The sequence below is a fragment of the Gambusia affinis genome, linkage group LG09 (genome assembly GCF_019740435.1).
Source record: "Gambusia affinis linkage group LG09, SWU_Gaff_1.0, whole genome shotgun sequence".
Classification (NCBI taxonomy): domain Eukaryota; kingdom Metazoa; phylum Chordata; class Actinopteri; order Cyprinodontiformes; family Poeciliidae; genus Gambusia; species Gambusia affinis.
The window spans coordinates 27,643,442-27,665,560 of record NC_057876.1 but is presented as its reverse complement, the minus strand read 5'-3'; the positions used below and the strand labels follow the sequence as shown (position 1 = coordinate 27,665,560).

Below are 22,119 nucleotides of genomic sequence, written 5' to 3'. Positions count from 1 at the left end.
AACGGAAGGATTATGCAGAATTTGCAAAAATTGTTGCCATTCCATTTCGTTGTTTTAACTTGCTTCTGTCTCGTGTAATATGTATGAGAGCATTAAAAGTATATTTAATAAAGTTTTTTGTTTGAAAACGTAAGTAGTTATTTTAAAAAATACGATTTTTATTTATTTGCAGAACTTTATTTTGAAAATCACACAAGGAAGTAGTATTTCTAACTCCTTCGGACTTGATGTCTTATGTCAGTCACCATGGTGGTGGCATACAACAGAATACTGCGAACGGTGGTGTGCCATTTCTCACTTTTAGTTGTCTGTAAACGCGAATAAAATGAGTTTTCTCAGTGAACGTAAGAAGTTTTGACCTTTTCGTGATGGACGCCATGTTGTTGCTGTCTGGTTAGCTTGTAGCCGTTAGCTTTCCTTTTGTTTACCGGATCCTTTATGGAATTTCTTCTCGTCGCCAGCAGAATGCTGAGGAGACAAGGAGTATCTTCACGTAACGCTGGCTTCAACGGTGGGACTTTAGGTTTGGTAGTTTGAAAATAACTCAAAGAGACTGTTTGATATTTTTTTAAATTTAAATAAGTTTTAGTAGTCGGTGGCAGCGGGAACCGCTGTTGGCAGCCGGTTTCGGGTTGGGCAGCAGAGAGGGACAGACACCCCGAGGAGACCGCTCGGCTGTCTGGCTCCAGTCGTGGCCTGGCTTGGGGCACTCCCAGCTCCGGACCACAGCCAACAAGAATAAAGTACAACAAAACGGAGGCCTACATCTGTGCAAATACATCGCCTTTGGATTCTTATAAAGTGGTTCTCAAAAAGAAGAAACTGCGCTACACGCTGCCTTCCAAGACAATGGCGTCTTATGTGGATAACCGCTTTCGGCAGGCTGTGATGATGAATCCGTCTGAACGAACGCAACAGGTCAGTGGGGGGGCGGGGGGGGGGGGGGGGGTGAGGATTTACTACATTGTACTGCAAATTAAATCTGCCGTACTTATTTCAGGAATTCTGTTGCAACATCTCGACACTGCAGCGTCCAGATCTGCAACAGTTTAACAATGTTTCTATGTGCAACTGTTGCCATGTAGTTGCTTCCTATTAGGTACGGCTGCATCCCTCTTTAAGCCCCTTATCAGCTCAGATAATCGGGTACACTTAACTTGCAACAGGAGCTGCAACTACGGTGGGGATTCAACCCGCATGCATTCGTGTGCATCGTGGTTTTAGATCGCTGTGGTGTGCAGGCATCGCACCCTCTAGCTCACCCCATGCGGTATACATCTGTATGGTGGCCCCTAATGTTTTTGATATTCCTTTGCCTCCATAAAGCATCCCAGCATGCCACCAAATTCTGCACAAATCTGTTAATGACTATTTAATATAAATCAGATGCGGCAGAACATGCGGGACAGTGAGCCACGAGGACCAGGTATAGGGACCAAAGCATCACAACACAATATGAATCAGCAGCAAGCAACGCGAGATTGTTCGATTTATACCATAAGACTCTAATCCTTTATTTGTTTACATACAAAACTTCACCAGGGTCTTAAAATTGGACTAAAAGTTTTTGCGTGCTATGTACTTAACTGTGTTTTTATTTGTTGTGATGCACAGAAATAGAAGCATGTAATTCATTATTTACATTTCCATCAAAATCTATCTATCTATCTATCTATCTATCTATCTATCTATCTATCTATCTATCTATCTATCTATCTATCTATCTATCTATCTATCTATCTATCTATCTATCTATCTATCTATCTATCTATCTATCTATCTATCGATATATAGATATATATATATATGCAAGCTGTGGTTGTAGAGCTTTAGGGAAACATCTTATTGAAATATTGCTTTATACTGCTACATTAATATCAACTGCCAATCATTTTGTTTGTTTCTTTTATCACAATGACCCCACCACTCCCCTTGAGTTTTAGCATATTGATCATCAATATTTATAAGACATGGGCATATTCTGGTTGAACTCATTCACACTCATTATGTAACATTTCATAGCCTAAAAAATATTGCATCCAAACGGTTCTTTGCTATTGCAGTATTCCACACCTGGGGGTTTTGGTGTATTCTACAAAGAACTGCAAAAAATATTGTTGCAATGTCAGTGTGTGCAATATTTGTATTGCAAAGGACAGTTTGGAGTGCAATAATAATTGAATAATATATCAAGACTTTTATCACAATATTTTGTGAGACTATTGTCTTAATGATAAAAATAACTTATTTTTAAGGTTTATAGTGTCTGGATGGCTCAGCCTAACTCTGTTCTTGAGAAACATTCCCATTTAAAATAGGCACTTACTTCAGGAAGTGTGATTTGTACTGCACACAGTAACCGCACTAAATCATATTTTCAAAGTTTCAGATTTTTATCAATGCTCTTGTGAAGCAAACGGTGGAGAAAATGGTAAAAATAAAATTTTAGATAATGCTTAGTTTTTTTAATTTGATTTAATTTAATCAAAGTTCTTATCATACGTTTGTCACTATAAATGATAAGCGGTATGATAAATACCCATTCTTAATTCCCTGTGTTATGAGCTTGCATTTTGCATTGTAATGTAAAATTTAGTCTGCATGTCACAATGGACAAAAATTATATTACGCAAAATGCTAAATGACACAGAATGACGGAAGGAAAGAAGAAATGGGGATAAATCACAACTGATGATGTCATTGCAATATTTGCCAATATTATTATTGTTGCAAAATATTCTAATATAGTTCAGATCTGGAATACAGCAAGGTTTTGTTTTTCTGACTCTCATTGCTCTTTACTCCTCTTCTCACATCTCTGCGTCTATGTTTGGATTCCCTCTCTTTGAAGCTCCTGAACTTGCAGATATTACGGGTACTTACTTTGATCCACACAGGCACCTGTACATAAGCTTGCATTAATATAGATTTTCTTCTGATTTACATCTTTTATAGGTCAAACGTAAATGTATACTAGCTGTAAAAAATGACATCCGGTTGGCACAGACCTTATGCGTAAGAGGCAATCAATACAATAACACTTAAACTGGGGGTTACCGATGGAGGCAAACCCTTTGCGTTTCTGTCAATAACAGTGTCATTGCTGGCTTGTTAACTGCCCCAGGCCAGTGATATTTACCGCTTTTTTGCAAGCTGTAAATTAAGTGGATGAGAGATGCCAGCATACCGAGGATTGGGGAAAAGGAAATTGCTCCCATTAGGATTTTATGATGAAGAAACTGCAGAGAATATTTCTATTTACAGCCGATCAGTAGGGTATGCATTCAGTTGGGTTGTTGAATAAAGAAAAGAAACTCTGAGATTTGATTAGAAATGTTGAAGTCTGCTGCATTGGATACATTTTTTTAAAGAATTTAAATTTTTTTCTGACAGCTGAGCTTTGAGGATTTATCTCTGCATGCTGTACCAGTTCAGTTTGAGAGGTTCTTTACCTGCCAAGCGTGTGAAGGAGTTAAATTGCTTAAATCCAAGTCTGGAAAAGTATGAAATTTGATTTAAGTTATGTTTCTGGTTATAGAAGTAGAAAAGAATATTTTATATATTTATAAAGTTATCCTTTTATAAACTGCAGCATTGATCTGTTGAGTTATTCGTTTGTTAATCCATGTGTTTTCTGATTTTTAGTTTGCCCATTTCTGTCCAGTTTTTGATTTTTATCAAATTAGTATTTAAATGAGTTTCTGCAGTATAAGTTCATTATGTTGAGATTTAGGACTTATACTGTAAACAACCCACGTTGTGCAACGATGCAGAAAATATTTGCAGAAGTCTCTGAAGAAAACAGAAAAATAGGAAAATAAATCTGCAGGAAGGCAGCTCTCTGCATGCTTGTCATCTTCCATTTATGATCCACATAATTTTTCACCCTCAGAATAAAAGCCTCTGCCGAAAGCCAAGTTATTTCCAGCTGTATCTTTGTGTTATTACAGATTATGCCATTCTGACACTGTAGTGGTGTTGAGTGTTTTTCATTCCTGTGTGTTATTCATGTGTGGAGTGGCTGCAGTGCCTCAAACGGGTTTATCCTAATGGTGCTGGCAGGACCTCTCTGTCAGGATTAGCCAACTGATGCAGGGATCTGTCTTTATCTGTGAAGACTCACCGCAGCGAGGCTTGACCCCGAGCCTCACGCTGGTGTCACATGGCAGGTTAAATAACTGACTACTTGACAGTTTGTGTTCTTGCACGTTATCCGTTTTCTTTTTTGTGATTATAGGATGGGATGTCAGATACACAGAGGGAAGAACAGAAAAAGGAGGGTGACATAATTTTTCTACAGAGCACTGCTGTCAGTTGTAATGCAAATTAAGCAAACAGGATGTGATGGTTTTAGGTTTCATGGCTGCTTTGTGTCCATACTTACTGATGTGTTACAGAGAAATTGAGATTTTTGGCTGTGAGAGATTTGAATAAAATCTGGAAGATGTGCAGCAGTTCTTAAAAGACTAGACCTGTGGTCGATTTCTGATGTACGGTTTTTAGAATGCTTCAGCTGGTCAGTGCAGGTTTCTGCAAATTCTGAGTTCTCTTTATATCTTTTTATATCTTCAATATAAAAAGGCATAAAAGTGACACTTTTAACTCAGCTTTTTGCCACAAGACCTCATAAATTCTTTGCATGAGGGAAAGTGGGGGCCTCATTCCATGTAAGACTGTAAAACTTTGTGTTTTTTTACTAGTCTTCTTATTAAACAAATGGAAGATAATTAAGGAGGTGGCATTCTAAATTGGTTTGAGCATCAATTCCCTCATCAGCTCTGCAGCGACCTGGTAGTGAGTTTAGTTCAGGTTTGTTGGAGCACAGATGCAACTAAAGGTGTTTTCGTATCTGATAGTCTGGTTGACTCGGTTCCATTGGGGACCAAAATTCAACATTTGTTCTATTTTCAGCTGCTGTGGTTCATTATCAAACTGCGCCGTGTGAAATAAGACAAACTGATTGAAAATCCTGTTCATTTTCTGTTTGCTCATTCAGATAACACATTCTTATGCATATTTTAAACTTTTAAAATGACTGTACTTCATGTGCACTGGCTGCTGACGGCCCATCTGTTTGTCTCTAAGGTCAAAACCAACAGTCTTTGTTTCAGAGACAATGAGATTTTCCACTTGTGACCGACCGCTCAACGCATACTGGTTTTTTTTTTTTGTTGCATTGTTTTACAGAGACTGAACACTGGTTTTGTTGTAAAGATCATTTTTAATTATGTCAATGCAACAGTAAGTTAAAATTTTAGAGGGGAGGGGATAAAGCATCATTCGGCCCTCAGCAGGGTGAGGGCCGAAGATGTTTGCAGCTTGGCTTTATTTATCAACAGGGACATATCCGGATGCAAGAGCGGCATCTCTGCTCCTCTTCAGCCAGGTGGCAAAGCCAAAGGGCACAAACAACAAACCGCCCCCCCCGGTGCAGTGACCCTGGTTCACGGCCACAGAGCTGCAGGGACAAGCCGCCTGCTTTCCATTGTTTCCACATACTCTGGAGAAAGAGCAGGAGATCAGTGGCGGCTCGCTGCGACCAAACTGGAAAAAGGAAGACAAGTTGGAATGTTTCATCTAAGAAAATAGCAGCTTTTGACACTAAACCAAGGCGTCCTTAATGCTGCTAAGTTGCAATTTATTAATGAAATTATAAGTATTTGGCTTATAATATTAAAGATATGAAAGTGAGCAACTACAGTTTCTTTATTTTTTGGGGAAAAAAAATCCCTCATAACTTTAAAAATAACATAAATCATGTAACCTGAATGTAATTATGTTTAATAAGAGGTACTGAACTATGATAGGCCTTATTAAACTATTATGTTTAATAAGAGGTACTGAACTAGACAGAGGCGCTTTGCTGGTTGAGATGATTGATGGCAGCAGTTGTTCCTGCTCCGTACAGTCAGGAAGAGGAAAAGCACCAGGATGTCTTGTGAACCTTTTACAGGAAGCGTGCCTCCAACGCTTTCGCTCCAAAGCAGTGTTCCTGGTTTTTTTTGTTTGGTTTTTTTCTTTTTAAGTTTCTTTTTTGTTTTGTGAGTTGCTTCCTATTTTTGTTTCGGTGTCATAATCATCTGAACATCTGTTTGAAAACCTTCCTGACTGAGTTTCTAGGGCAGGGCTCCTTAAGCATGGTATAAAAAAAAAAAAAAGCAGTCCATTTTTATTCCTGGCAACTAAAGACTTGTTAATTCCCCAAAAGTACGATCCAACTGGTATATTTAGCTGCCACTTGCCTTGGCGTTTGTAGAGCTGAAGTGATGTCACATGTTATTTCTGAGTGGAAAGTTGAGATCGTGTGCAGACTGAAGTAGTTACACACCGCCGAGTCTCAGTGACGTATTCCTCTGAGCCTAAATATGGGGGAAAGTTTCAGGAAGGGAAAAATCAAACATGAGTCATCAGGGATGCCCAAACAGAAAAGGAGCAGAGCTTCAGACAGCTTATTTCAAAAAATATTTGTTTTGTAATTGCAGTGGATGCTGCTCAGTGGATTGACTCTTCAGGAAGTGTCTAAAGAATTAAACTAATACTGTTTAATAATTATTATTTTATTAATCATTTAAGTCTGCTTTAAAGTAGGAATCTGCGATCCATAAATGTTTTCCTTTGCTGAAACTCAAACGAATGTTTGTGCAGAACTGGAGGAAAGCTAATAAGAAAAACATAGATCAGGTGTAGTTGCTGCAAACGGGCCTGAACCCGCTGTAGTTTGACCTGTAGCTCATTTATTACAAGTCCTGTACAAAAACCAGTGAAAGTTCTGTTGGCTAAAAACAGCATTGGTTTTGTTGCAATGATAACGTCTGATATTCTATATTAATTTTTAATATTATTCAGCTGGCTTGTACAAGCCAGTTGTTTTGCACAGATCAGATATTTTACATCCCATTTTTGTAAAATTTTTTTAGTTTGATTTTTTTGAATGCATTGTCTTATCAATTGGGTTTTAACCGATTTCTAATTTGGAACTAAAAATTATAGTGCACAAGTCTACTTTTTATTAAAATGTTTAAAAAAAACACAACTTTCTGGTCAATGGGTTCTTTTTGCTGCCACTTATCATCATTTGTCGTCTGCAAGACAAATGATTCTATAAAAATACAGCAAAATCTTTCAGGTTTTGGAACCCAGGTATAAAACACAAACCAATGTATTTGTTTTCTTTCTACAAGACCAACTCAAAATGAATATGATTTCTTTTTCTTTTAGGTTTTGTGGTACTACTGTAGAAATATTTTGAAGAAGTTTTGCCTTCACTTCCAAAACCTACATTTGAAGACAGAGAGAGCAGTCAAAGCTCCACAACTCGGTTATTTTTTTCCCCTCCTGAATCCTAGCAGTGCTACCTAAAGTGTGCTCTGCCTGATTGTTGTCTTGAAACATATCTGAGAAAATTCAGTTGATATTTCACCTTGAGTCATGATGACTTCACACTTGATGTACTCTGTAGGATTATTGTTTTAACATGTGAATCCTTTTGCATAAAAAATATAAAAATGTTCTGTCAAGAACTTTGTTGTTACAGCAGAAATTAGTTATAAGCTTCCAGTCTAATCATCTCATTGTTTTGTTAGTAATTCTTGACAAATTTTAAGTCGGACATAAAGTGTTTAAGGCGGATGCTTCCTCAGGAGGTCCATGTGGAGAGAAGTGTTTATGCTGCAGAAGAGTCTGATTTCCTTCAAATTCTTTGTTTTTTATACAGCAATAGCGGGTCAGAGAAAGTTAATGCAACACAGAGTCCAGTTCCCCCCATGTTGCCTGCTCTTAATGCTTTCTCTTTCTGCTCTTTGCATGTAATGAGGGCTTTCTGCAGTTTGTGCTCATGCAGCGGCTGCTTTGATCAGCCGGTTGCACCTTTCTGTTGAAGCTCACAGTTTGTGTGCATTTGCCTGAAGCTCGACTGGTTTCCTACTTGATCCGTCAGCGGTCGCATTGTTCCTGTGCTTTTTATCTGCCAGATAAGCTTCAGCTGTGGCTTCAGGGCCACTATGTACAGTGTAACCCACAGAATCACACACTCTACTAAGAAATGTACGTTTTAGGTTCCCATGATAACATTCCTGTGTTTTTTTTTTTTTTTTTTTTCTTTTGCACTAAACAAAACATATCTGGAGAGTAAATTCCTCCAGCTTTCCCAGCAGGAGGACATGGCTGCCAATCTGCTGAGTGACCAAAGCCTTTACATAACCTAGCCCCTGACCTCTTGGCTTGGACAGTAGATCACTTCGGACAATAATAGACCACTTAAACACCAGTGTATTTAAAGGGGACCAATTCAAATTTTGCAGTTCTTGTACTTATATTTGGGTTTCTACTGCTTCTAAAAACAGCCAAAGTGTTGAAAAGAACCACCCAGACTTTTTTTGGTAATAGATAAACCTTATCTGGTGTCTGGAAAATGAGCAGTTTCAAAAACCTCCTGAATGTAACTTTACAATTAAGCAATCTAGCAACCCTAGCAAAGCCCAGCCTGTTACCAGGCAACCACAGCCTAGCCCAGCCTACCACCTGACAACTTAAACTGAGCTCCAGCAAGTTTGGTCAGCTGGTTTTACTGTTGTATGTGCTGTACAATGGAACGTTTAGTTTCTATTGTACCATTTTTTTCCTCTCTTGCTCTTGGTGAAGGCGGACACTTTTTCCTCTGCTCCCTCCTTGCCCTTTCCTGCTCTGCTTGCTCTGTTTTTGTCTTGTCTTTTTCTATATTTCTGGAGCCTTTCTTTGCACATCCTCCAAGTCTACAAATTATGGATCTGATCAGCCGGTCTCTCAATGCAATTGATAAAATTTTCTCGACAAGAAGACTGGGCAGAGGAGTCCACCTCTGCCCAGCCTGCAGGACACAACTGGTAACGTGGATTTATTCATGATAACAGGATTTCTGCTGTTTGAAGTTTGCGAATACCTGGCTTATCGACAAATTTGTGACGGATTTGGCCGAACTAGCGAAACCTCAGACTGTTGGTGTGGACAGAGACGCAAGTTGACAGTGAGACTTGCTGAGACTCGCAGCGCAGCTGAGGACTCTAAAACTTACTAATGGAATGAAATTGATCTTAGAGAAGTTGCTAGTTTCAGTTAAGTGGAACGACCAAACTAATTTGGATGATTGGAAACTGAGATTTATCAGAGACTTTAGGGAAGATTGAAATCTATAATCTACCTTACCTAAGACATTCTGTATCTGAATTGGCTTTCCTCGTGTTGCATTGAAGGGCTGCATATTTCCAATCTCCTTGAATCTTCAAGGAGATTTCCCCCTCACCCCTCCTATTATCCATGAAGCTGTGGAGTTGAGAACTCCCAAGGACATTCCTCGATAACAACATCTTATCGGACTTCTGTCTGGAAGCTGAGTAACATGGTTTCATGGCCCTGTGATGTCACCTCCTTCACTCATGTCTTTGTTTTGCCCTTTGTTTTGTCTGAATGTTGCCATTTGTCCTAATGTGTCCTTTCCTCTTTTTGATTTTATTTTGTTAGAAACTGTGGAGTATTCACTTTTTACCCAGAAAAGGAATTGGAACAAACTTGGACTCCAGAGACTCTAGTTTATTAGTCACTTTTTAGCTTATATTTTAGAAACTGTAGAGTACTCACTATTTAGATCAATATTAAATAAAGTTTTTAGATTATTATGCAGAGAGACTCCTATTATTGCAACCCAGAAAACAAATTAGAACAAACTTAGAATCTAGAAAAAAATCTTCCGGAACAGGAACATTTGGTTTTTATTATTACTTAGAAACTGGGGTACTCATTACTTTTACAAATTTAGAGCACACTTAGAAAGTCCAGAGAATACTTACTTACTTACACTTATTTAGCAACCCAGAACAGGGATTAGAACGTAGAATTCAGAAAAACTACTTTTTAGACTCCTATTCTTCCAAACAAGAAAAGGAATTAGACCAGAAGATACTTACTTATACTTGTCTACCAACCCTGAAAATGAATATCTAGTTTATTTACTTTGGATCAACATTATTAGCTTTTTCTTTTGTTCTTTCTTTTGGTTTGTTATTTTATTTGTATTTCCTTTTAATTCATGTAAAGCACTTTGTATTGCCTTGTTGCTGAAAATGTGCTATATAAATAAAATCACCTTTACTTTTACCTTTGTTGACTTACTATCCAGAAACCAATTGTTGCATTTTTGTTGGTTGTGCATGAGGCTCTACTTCTGCTTTTCAAAGACGTTCTGTTTCACAACTGCGCATCTGTTCACAGCTATTAAACGTCGAATTGGGGGTTTGGCCAACAGCAGCTTATTTGGATTTTAAGTGACAGAGGCACTAAAGCAGCTCATTGTGAAAGGAGAACTGAGGAAACTAAAATCTCAGTATATAATCATTTTGTACAAAAATGTAATGAACTTCTTTTTGTATAGCCCATAGATTTATCATAATCTGTTTAGGAAACAATAGGTCACCTTTATGCCTCTGAATCTAAAGTAGAACTCTGAATTTTATTTTGAGCCATTCTTGATCAGTAGTGGTGGTATTATTGTTCTTTGATTGTTGTTATCCTTGGTCCTAGACATACAGGCCCACTCTGCTGTGTAATCCACTGTGTAATCCTGCCTCACGGTGGACTGCTCAGGCGTGACATGGATCAGATGGAGAGCTGATTAATTTGCCCGATTATAGATCTCTTAAATCCCGTTACGCAGGTTCTACATGTAGCTAATACTTGTTTACGCTGTTTGGAAAGATGGTGCTTAATGATATTTGGTCTGGCATGACAGGATCCAGGGCAGTTCTTATGGTGAGGATGCTTAAGTACACAAAGCTTATCTAGAATCAGTAAATACACATTGGAAAATATATTTTTGTAAGATTTTGACAAAACTGTGTTTAGTGAATTCTCAAGCAAATTGTTCAGTAGGAAAAATGGAAAACTAATAAATTACTGAAGCTTCTTTTTTTTGTAGGTCTTTTAACTATCTAATTTAAAAAGTAAACCATAAAGGAGAGATACACCGATCAGGCTGATTCTGATATTGAGAAAAATTATGCATAAGTGAGAAAAAAAGTTTCTTTTAAATGGTGAAAGTTATTTTTGATGCGTTAGATATAAAGAGGGAAAATTGTCCACTTCCTGTCTGTGGTCAACTGATTGATGCATCTTCACCACAAACAATTAACCAGCCTTTCATGCAGCCACATTTTATGCAGCTTGTATAAAAGACCCAGATTCTGTGTGCACATTTTTCAGAATTGTATTTTAGGTTGTGCATGTCATTTATTGCTTTGCAAAGGTGTTTTCTACATCTTACTGGTAATTTAGTGAAAGAGGAGTTAGGCTATGACTGACAGATTGGTGCAGCTTCTGCATGCATATCTGCTCAGCTGCAGATATTCTCCAAGCAGCTCACAGCTATCTGTGTGGGAAACATGGAAGACACCAGACACACAAAAATTACCATTCAAAAGAAAACATCTTGTTTTTAAACCTTTTCTGAAAGTTTTGTCTGGATTCCATGAAAAAGACTGAAAACTGTTCAAACAGAGTTACAAGCCGAAAAAGGTTGTTATTGGGAAAGAGAACATAAAGAGTGATTTACATCAACTTTTAACCCAACTTTTAAAGAGAAATAAATTTTACTTGCAACAAATAACTAGGTTTTGAAATTTCTCCTAAAGAATTAAATTATAGTGTTTTTTGTTTATAAAATAATGATGAGGAGAAAAGATAAACTCCGTGAGTTTTGGCTTGAACTTGAATTTTGATTTATGGATAAAGAATATTAAAAAATATTAAGTAAAAATAATGAACAGATTATTTTTTAAAGAAAGACTTTTAGAGCTTAACAGAAAATAAATCCTGCAAATTTTACACAGGAGTACTAGAATGGTTGATCAATACTTTTTCAAAACCTTTTGGTTGTGTGCCAGGGTCCCCTGGGATGAATACTGGAGTCCTTGTCTAAAAATACTTATAGCTACTTATTTTAATAGTTCAAACTTATCTAGTCCAAATATATCTTGATATGCATTAATATACAGAGTTGCACCACTGCAGGAGATAACATGTACAATCTTCTTTATTGCTACTCTTGGGATACAGACAATCAGTGGCAAGTAAAATGAATGGCGCTAATTGTCTGTTAAAGGAAGCTAAAATCTTGCATGTCAACTTCCCAAGCTGCATTTTATTTTGCATTTTTTAAATATGATGCATGACAGTCCAACCAGTGTAAACAGCAGCACATGTTGAGAAAGAACAGGAAGTTTCTGACATGTGATGACAGATTAAAAGATGAAAATGTTTTTGCAATAACTTGTGACTTTGTTCTGTGAAGCTGTTAAGATTCCAGTGATTAAGGTGGCCTGTTGAGCCTCATGAGACGCAGCGCTGCTCGAAGGCAGGTTTTTACTCGTCATGAGGTTCCATAAGAGCCGATTCATTCCTCTAGCAGCAGGAGCAACAGCAGCTGTCTGCTGAAGGAGGTTGCTCTGCACCAGCAGCTGTTGAGTTTGGCCTACAGGAATATCTGGAGTGCTAGATCTTCACTTTCCTCATTTATAAATCAGTGATCAGTGTCGTTCCACTTCCTGCATGTAGCAGAGCGAGCTGGTGTACCGTATCTGTACTGTTGAAATCTTATCTTGGTAATTGGCCCCGGAGGGTTTGTCTGACCTGAGACTGGTCACGTTTCCCACCTCGTAACATTTTCCCCCCGTTACCCACTGGAGAGGAAAACATTCATTCACTTACAAGACTTGAACCTAATCTGATTTATGTTGGAATGTTTGACAGTTTCTTCCCACTTCCTGCTGGGGAAGAAGGGCCATAATTATCCCAACGGCAACTCCAATTATCTTCCTAACATTTCTGAAAGCAGATCCCTAGAATGCAAGTTGGGAATTTTATTTTGGAGCCTTGATCCTGAAAACTTCACACTGTAAGAATTTGTTCTGGAACAGAACCTCATAAGATATTTACTGGATTGATGCAACGTTAGCAGCCCAGAAAGCATCCATTTGAGTTTGCTGACAGTGTGGTATGTGCGCTATTCCAGCTGTAGTTCTTTCTAAATGATGTCAGTTCATGTATTAGATGGTATTATCTTCTTGGCACCTCAGAGCTTCTCCTTGGTTGACCTTTTATGATGCCAAACGTTTTCCCATGCTTCCCTCTCCTTTTCTGCGAATCACCTTTGTTGTAATGAATATTTCGATCTCCTTATGCATCACTCAACCTTGATGCAGGAAAGACAAAGAATCAGAAGTACAATTACATAATACTGCATTAACCTTGTGCAGAGCTAAAGCCCGACAGCCTTCTTAAAGTGGCATTTGCTTGTTTGTGATTGAGTAATTTGATTAGTAGACGTGGGATGGAAAAGTTTAGAGAGGGAAACAGTCAGAGCGATTCAACAGGACACTATCAGCTCAAATCAAAACCACACAGTCATGTTTATACAAGCCTGCTGGTTTAAAAAGAAAAAGCCCTGAGGGAGGTGTAGCCTTGACATGGTTGCATCATACATGCTGCTAATCAGATGCTATGCTGGGAATGAGTGGCTGTAGTACTCACCATGACTGAGTCAAAACTTGGAGGAAAAATAGAAAAAGAGGCCAATAAGCAGAAGTTATTCTGATTTCATTTTAGATTCTCGATATAACAGTAGTTAAAAAATAATATGCTTTTCTTCATAACACCAGGGTTTGATCTAGAAAATTAAGTTATTTCTGTTGATATAACATTTTAGGCCTGCAACAAGCCAATATTTTAATAATCAATTATTCTAATAATTAAATAAATAAAATTGGTACATTCTGCAGATTTTTTCATTTAACCACTTTAACCTAGGGACACGAGCTGCGAATTAACTTGTGCTATAAGCACTTTGATGCAAACATGAGACTGCTGTTCTGTTCAGTTTGTCTGTGTTGATGTGTGTCTGTCCCTATCAAATAAACAATCAAATTTTATTTGTATAGCACATTTCAGCAACAAGGCATTTCAAAGTGCTTTATAACATAAAAATACAAAGTCATCCTACAAAGAATCAACAATCAAAACATTACCCTAAGTCAGGTTCCATTGTTAAATTCTTAATTGACCATGTTTCAAAAGCATTAACTGAAGTTTTTAAAAAACTTAATTAAAAAAAACAACCTAAATATTGTTTATAAAAATATTTAAGCAATATTTTTTGTTTCAATTTTTTCCTGTTGTTAAAAAATAGGAAATACAGCAAAAGATGTAAATAACAAATAATTCTGATCTTTTTAAAATAAGAAAATAAACATTTTATTCCCTGCAATGTAGTAATGGGAATCCATTAGTGTAGACTTCTTCATTTGTAACAATAGATGCATCTTCAGCTAAGAAATCCTTCCAACATGAACAAGTTAAAGATCAGACCTTTTTCTTGGCTTGACATCAATTCAGTGTAACGGATCTGTTGACTATGTTTTTAAAATCAGGTGAAGCTAAAACTTTGCCACTTGTGGAGTTCTGGGTTGAACAAATCTACAGAAAAATGCTTTTTTTTTTTTTTTTTTTTTTCTTAGAGAAGTAATTAAGCAAAAACTGTTTAAAATGTACATACATTTTGCATTTGAATGTAATGTTTTTTCTGAAAACTGCCTTTTTTCCAGTCTTTACACTTTTACTATTTACTATTACTACTAAGTTAGTTGACAATCGTTGCATCCCTACAACACCAGAATATTTCTGATAGTATCTACCACACTTGTGTATTATTTTTATTCTGATACCCTAATTCGGAAATAGCAAATTGACTAAATCCACATAGTGGCATTCTCTTGTAAAGCCACACTTATCAAGCCCCACTCAGCATTCAAACACAGTAGATCATTAGACTACTTGAGGCTTAGTGCGTTGTCTGAAGGCAACTGACCACATTCTCTTTTGTCATCTTTTTGAGGCAGCCAGCTATGAAAACTCTTTCTAGTTCTGTTTGTCACTGAGACTTTGATGCGTTGAGTTATTTTTGCAACAGTCCAGACTAAGCGATATCATTAGTCTCTGAGATTTTTCAATATTACAGGGCAGATTGGAATGGAAGTGAAAGGACAAGTGAGAATAATTATTAAAAGTTATTTAAGTTTCATCAAATTTGCTTGGCTTCTCTGAATTTCTTGTCTGTTTGGTTTCAGAGGATCAGAAAATGTGTGGTTGAGTATTTTCATGTGAGCAGGTGACTTCAACAAGATGCCATTTGTAGCATTTCCATCTGTTACAATACATTTGCAGTAAAGAATTTCCTGCTGTGGAGAGCATGTGTGAACTATGAACACAGAGAAAGTTTCAACTGATTAACCTTTACATCATTTCTCAATGCAACTTAATCTAAAATGTCGATGATGGTAATAAACCTGCACACAAACAAATATTCATAAATATAAAGCCCAACCATATGGAAGTAGATCTTCCAGTGAAACAAAAGGAAAGGGTAAAGTGAGGACTTAAGTCACCATGATTGTTTTGGGAAACATCCTCAGGACGTAGTCTGAAATCCCCATCCGTCTGGAGTGGAGGCCTATTTCAGGCGAGGCGAAGTGAAAGGCTTTGGGTGGGATCATGGGGCAACTCTGTAAACAGGAAACTTCCATTCAAGCTCTAATCAGCTTGGTTTAAATCAGTGTTACAGTAAGCACTGCATGGCGAACAAAAGAACCATACAGTTGTTTGAACTGTGCAACATTTACAAACTGAGAAGGGTTTCTAGTAGCACTTTAAGTGGAAGAAAATAAGTGCAGTTACTCCCCTTAATGTCATACAAATATGGGACAGAAACATGGGTGATATTTTTATAGATTTATCAATGGATCAGTAGTTTTATTGCACATTTAAAAGAACAAAAGCATAAAGCCACTTATCCAGCAATTTCACATGAGCCAAATAGAAAGTGTGCAAGTTCTAGAGGAAACCACAAGAAGTTCAGTTTAAAGTCTGTGACCAAGGAGACAGAGCAAACATTTAGAAGAGGATACTCTGGGCAGAACCTTTAGGCATACATGCCTCACCCGTAACTCCTTATCCTGATGGTGAAACATGGCGGTGGCAGCCTCATGTGGTGGGGATGGTTTTCTTCAGCAGATACAGAGAAACTGTCAGAGTTGATGGAAAGGTGAGTTGAGCTAATTTCAGGAAAATCCTAGAAAAAGCTGATGATTTTACCATTTGGAAAACTTGGGTAATGCTAACTACCATAGAACCAGCTGTCTCTGCCAGAGAAACAGAAAAGGTTTTTAGGAAGTTATTACACAAAAATAAAACCATATTTAATTCCAATTTTAATGTTAAAAGATTATGAAACCACAAGCATTTCTCCAAAATGATAATTGGCATGCATTGTCTTTTGCAGAGGTGCTTAACATTCAGTCTGCTGGAAGCGCCACTGAGTATTACCAAGCGATATTATGTGTTCTCTTAAAGACTTTCACCAGTCTGTTTACAGAGTTGGGTGTGTGTTTTTTTCTCTTGTGCTCTAAAATAGTAATAGTTTTGTGAGAACAAAACTAGAGTAACTCCCAAGCAAGCTGCAGTGTCCCTCCAGTGAGCGGGGAGTGTTTGTGGCCTTCGGGGAATGAAATAAAAACTCTTGCGTGAAAGCGACTCCAGCAGGACGGAAAGCTTTCCCCGACTGTTCCCTAGCAACCGGCTGCAGGAGTGGCATTGTAATTCTGCAATTATTTTATGCAGCAGGCCATAGGACCAAGCAGCAGAGATGTAAAAGATTGATTATTGGATTCAATAAATATTTTAGATTCAGCTGGGGGAGTCTGAGGATTAATGCCTCTGTTCTTCAGGAAACGCAACTAATTGATGCTTCACCCGAACAGAATTGAATTCGAGCAGCGAGGAACCTGGGTTCTGTTCTCCCTTTGTGTTAAACCTTAGGATTTCATTAGCAGCTCTCCTCCAAGCTTTGGCTTCTTTTTGTGTCAAGTTAATTGGACAGCAACAGAGGGAGGGAGGTGATGCGGGAGCCCAGCCTTTTGGGATCCTTTTGGCCACCAAGCGAGCGATTAGCCCCGGGAAGATTAAAGCACATCTCCATCCCACTTCATCCACCCCTACCCTTTCTTCTTGTTTTTCCTTTGAGCTCTCATGAATTGATCTTTATATATGATGTTGCGTAACTTTGCGATTATTGCGGCACACCTCTTTGAGGGCTTTGTTTGAAAGAGATGGGGCGGGTTTCATTTGGCCGGACGTTTGGCGTTTTTCCTGGGAAAAAGACCCTGTAGGTTGAGGTTCAGTGACAGAACAAAGAGATTCCTTTGTGTCCAGTATTGCTGTGTGTCCGGCGTTGAATCCTCACTGAGCTGGTGTTGTGGTTAGAGATTCTAAAATAAGACAAGATTTTAATTAAGATCATTAAACCTAATTACGCAGACAATTACATTGTTTTGCTTTATTTATCATCATCATTATTATTATTATTGTTATTGTTATTATATAATATAAATTATAATATAAATGCAGGCAATGCAATTTTGCCTGTATTTAACAAACAGTTGAAGTAAAACTTTGCCATGTGATGAATGTAAGAACAAAGCCTTACATTTCAAGTTAGTTGAAACTTGAAAATTGATGCTCACTGAGTCTCTGACAAACAGTGAGCAAAAATACATAAACATTTGGACTTTGATATATAAATTGTATCTATAAAGTGCCACTTAGAGCATAATAATCCTCCCAAATAATCTATTTAACCAACTGTATTCACACATAAATACCTGGGTATTCGAAATGCAAAATATGAGGAGAATAAATTGGAGAATTGCTGGGTGATATTAATCATATTGTCACATTTTCATATTAAGAATTTTTTTACCATAAGTATGACAAAACAATATTGTAATAAAGTTTTAGAAAGTATTTAGAAACTCATCAATCTTCTTTTCATGCGTTGTTTTTGTGTAAGCACAACACAAACACACAAAAACAAATAGTGTTCTGAAAGTAAAAGGTGCCTTTTATCAAAGATGTCAACTTAAAACAAAAGCTATGTAAGTAGTGTGTTTGTACTGGTAAACAGCACACAACAATTGCATTTAATCATGTGTTCAAATATTGATAGTTATTCATAGTCTTGATGGATGTACACTAGAAAATAACTCAAACTGCAAAAGCTGTAATCTCAATATAGTCTTTATTCAGATTTATAAATGTTTAGTTAAATTGCAGTGGACCGCTAACTATTCATCAAAATTTCTGGGTAAGACTAAATTATTCAAGGAAATAATTTGAGAACTTGATTTTTTTTTTTTATCCCAGCCCATTTGATGGTGAATCTGATACTTTGTCACCTTGTTTGGTTTGAAACTGTTGGTCTGTCAGAGCCAACCAGTGACTGACTCTGAACACAGTTGACACACCCATACACACTCCGCTCCTCTGCAGATGTAGTTTGTATCCTCGTGAGCCGGTTACGGTGTAGATACTATAATGATTTGCAGCCATTCTTTTTCTGTGCACACCTTATCCAGCTTGTGGACACTAAGTGCCAGCACATACTGCTTGTTGTGGTGTTTATGGTCAGTTCTGTGCAGAGGCTGGCTTTGAACAGGCTGCGGTCAGTAACCGTGGTAACGAAGTGTGCCAGCAGGCTGCTTGCTTGATGTGTTTGGTTGTTGCATGTCTGCGTTAGTGACAACAAAGAGCCTCTGCTGGGACCCAGGAGGAGCCCAACTGTGACCAAACATCCCCCACTTTGTTCCATGAGACTCAGAGCTTCAGGTGTTTATAGATGGATTGTTCATTTTATTCTGCTTTAGCTCTTAATAAGTACACCACAGTCCTGAAGGTATCTGATTTTCACTGGTGTTAATGTTTTATTTGCTACTTTCAGGATAAGCTTGGAATATGTTTATTGGTTTTATATTGACTACACTTCACTGAGTCAGCAGTGATAATTAAATAGCTGTAGCAGCCTGCTTGCTACAGGGATAATGGTAACAACTTGCCAGACGGAGGCAGTAAAGTTTGTCTTTCATTGTAGACGAATTTATTTTGTTACCTACAAGCACAGGAGTGGAGTATTTTGTCCTGGCAGTTTTTGCTGCAGCTTCAGAATATGTATGGAAGCTCTTGTACTGTTTCTCCTGATTAGTGTGTTATTTAACAAAATATTCTTTCAGGTTCTGGTTGTTCCATAAGTTTTGGACACAAGATGTTTAAACTTGTACCTCAACATTGTAGCTTGGAAGAATTGCTGTGAATTGTTATTTTCATCTATTTTTTCATATTTTCTCACACTAAAAACACAAATAATTATTTTAGGACAAAGTTGTATTGATAGAGCTACAAAACCTTCTGCATAGTCCTCTTCATCAGGGTCATCAGGCAGAGTCATAAAGAGTAGTCCGAGTGTTTGACACTATCCCACCAAGCAGGAGCAATTCTCCGTGACTGTAATTCAGAGTTTCTTCCAATTCTCCTCTGGCAGCCAGTCCTCTCTCCTGGCAAAGCAAAAGATAGTGGTTGTCTTTTCAGACTTTGGAGGTAGATCAGCTTCACATGTAAGTATTGGACAATTGCCAATCTTCCAAAATTAAGAAAATCTGTTTACCCCCTGTGAAAATCTTTACATTTTCAGATGATTTGCAATTGCAGCTTCTACTGCTTTGTTTTCAAGTATATTCCCTTAAAAACCTCAAAGGGGTACAATGTTGTTTCTTTTCCCTTACCCCTTACAATTGTAGAGTCATTAGCAAACAATAAATGGAAATCAACTTTATACCGAGATGAAATTACACACTGGTAAACTCCAGGGTGAATCCATGCTGCCCTATAATATTTTTATTTGTAAAAAATAATATTTTGGGTTCTTCTGGTTCAGTAGAACAGTTTTGCTTTTAATTTACTGCAGTTTAGACACATTTATTCATTTCCAAAGCTGATCGCAGTACTGATCAAAGCAAATGGATGGGAAAAGTCTTTTCCCCTGTGGTCCATTCAGATATGCTTCCTGTCAAAACAGTTTGATCAATAAAATACATCCACCTCTTCTTATTTTTAACATACATTTTCCAGACTTTCTATCAAACCGACTCTCCTGTCCTCCCCCATTCTTCTCATTTGCATCCCACTGGAGATGGAGTTCATTATCGGTCTTGAGGGTTTTATCCTGGCGAGCAGCTCAAGTGGGCACCACTAAGCTCATTCACATGCCTCTCTGGCTCCCGTTCCAACCAGTCGCCATGCCCACCGGCTGCTTGAGCTCAGTGGGGAGGAAACATCAGCTTCTGGCTGTGGCAGCATAGCTTTTTATTTCACCAGACCTCCTCAGACACCACATTAGCATTCTGATAGGTGTAATTTCTATCAATCTGTAGCAGAAGTTGAAGTGGACCCTGTCTGGAAGCAAAAGGAGAGCTTCGTCTCTGACTTGAACACATCTAAACAGGTGGCAGAGGAATGTAAGTGTGTGTCTATTGTCGCATTCAGCTTCCAGTCCTGGGAAAGAAAATGGTAAAGTTCACTCTGCTGTCTGAAACCGTTATCACCCAGTGATTAGTAAGACCAATAACTAGTTTTGAATTACTCTTGACAATTCCATTTTGATTTTAAAGTGTTGTCAATTTTTGTCTTTTTGACCCCATATTTAGGAAGTCGTCAAGAATGTTTCTTTTTTCCAAATTAACACTGTAAAATTTTCTGAAATTAATTTCAAATTCTTTAAAATCCATAAAGACCAAAAAACTCAAAGAGTTTTTTATGTTTAATTCCACTTTAAAATTGTTAGCTTCAAATATTAATATCTACATTAGGGATTTTAACCAGTGTGTTTACATTTCTTCACTATTTTCATCTGCAAACCCTCTACTGAAAATAGTAAAACAATTTCCGAAAAAATGGTACATAAAATGCAAAGGTATGAGAACATTATTTTTTATTAGGGAAGGAAGTGTGTCAATGGTTGACAACATGAGTTTTGATGCATCATTGTTATTATAAGTGTCAACAGATTTAAACTAGACAATAAACACCTTGTATTCAAGATCCTGAAGACCAAAAATGTCACCCCAGAATTTGTTTTTATAATATGACCATATTTTTTTCACTTTGAGTTAATATTTAAAAACTATGTGTGTGTCTTATTCAGTACTAATTTCATTTTGGGAATTTTAACCCTTCAGAGGTCAGTAGGTCAATCCTTACAAACCTCCATAAACATAGATTTGTTTTTAAACACACATACTTACAATTTCAGTAACAAGGGCTCCTAAAAGTTTGAAAAGTTTCTGCATTCTTTGAAGGGGCGTAAAGTAGTTTCATCTGAAGGATAAACATTAACATTGTATTTAGTTGTCCAAACTGGAATCTGAACATAATGGAAGTTGTCAGTTTATGTTGAGATTTTTGCGGAACGAAAATGCTTTTGGAATTAATCCAAAAAATAGGAATAAACTCAATTTTAGTTGCTGGTGTTGTGCTCAGACCAGTTTATTTGGTGATAGCGGGTGCAGATAGCGGCTGCTGCCACCACATGACCTTGTTTTAGCATCCACCTGCTCTCTCACTCAGGCAAATGGATAAAAATACCGTGCAGATCCCACACTCTCTGTCAATATAGAGTCAAGGACAGCTGCCGGCCACCGTGTTAACACACAGGAATGTACAAACAAAGGCCAGGGAATGCACACAGGCACACTCCTGAGCACAAACAGAGGCTACGCAGCGGCACCCGGTGGAGCATCATACCGCCTCCCTGAGGTGTGTGATGGATGCTCTGCACATTTTGGAAGAAAATGCCGTCGCTGCGGTTTTGGCAGCTGTGAGGAGTGGAGGAGGTTGTCTTCCTCAGTCCCACTTGGCACAGACGTGGTGTTTTGTTTTAGCTGAGTAGACAATATGAAGCAATATATTGTCATTAGCGGATACTGCATCGTAGACAACATGACCTTCCAACCTTCAGCACTCGTGTGACTCCCAGTTGTCCGTTTACCTCGTTACTTTGCTCCAGGCTGTTTGTCTCCTCTCACTGCTGCTCCATCCACCTCATTATTCACAAACGTTCGCCTCGGGTTGCTGAGCGGACTAAGATGGAGACTCATTCTTTATTAGATTGGAGACAAAGATAAGGCTGACATTTGATTTTATACAGAGCTGCATTAA

The 22,119-nt window shown here is 37.8% G+C and overlaps 1 protein-coding gene across 10 annotated transcripts in view; it reads left to right on the top strand.

Annotated features, from left to right (window-relative positions):
- The first annotated feature begins 216 nt into the window (after positions 1–216).
- Positions 217–22,119, top strand: part of rapgef2b (Rap guanine nucleotide exchange factor 2b) — a 100,209-nt gene continuing 78,306 nt past the window's right edge. For all 10 annotated transcript variants that reach the window (XM_044126699.1, XM_044126694.1, XM_044126692.1 and 7 more), the window contains exon 1: positions 217–918. In XM_044126699.1, coding sequence (XP_043982634.1) covers positions 850–918 — 69 coding nt within the window. In that variant the 5' untranslated portion in view covers positions 217–849. The remainder of the gene's footprint in view (positions 919–22,119) is intronic.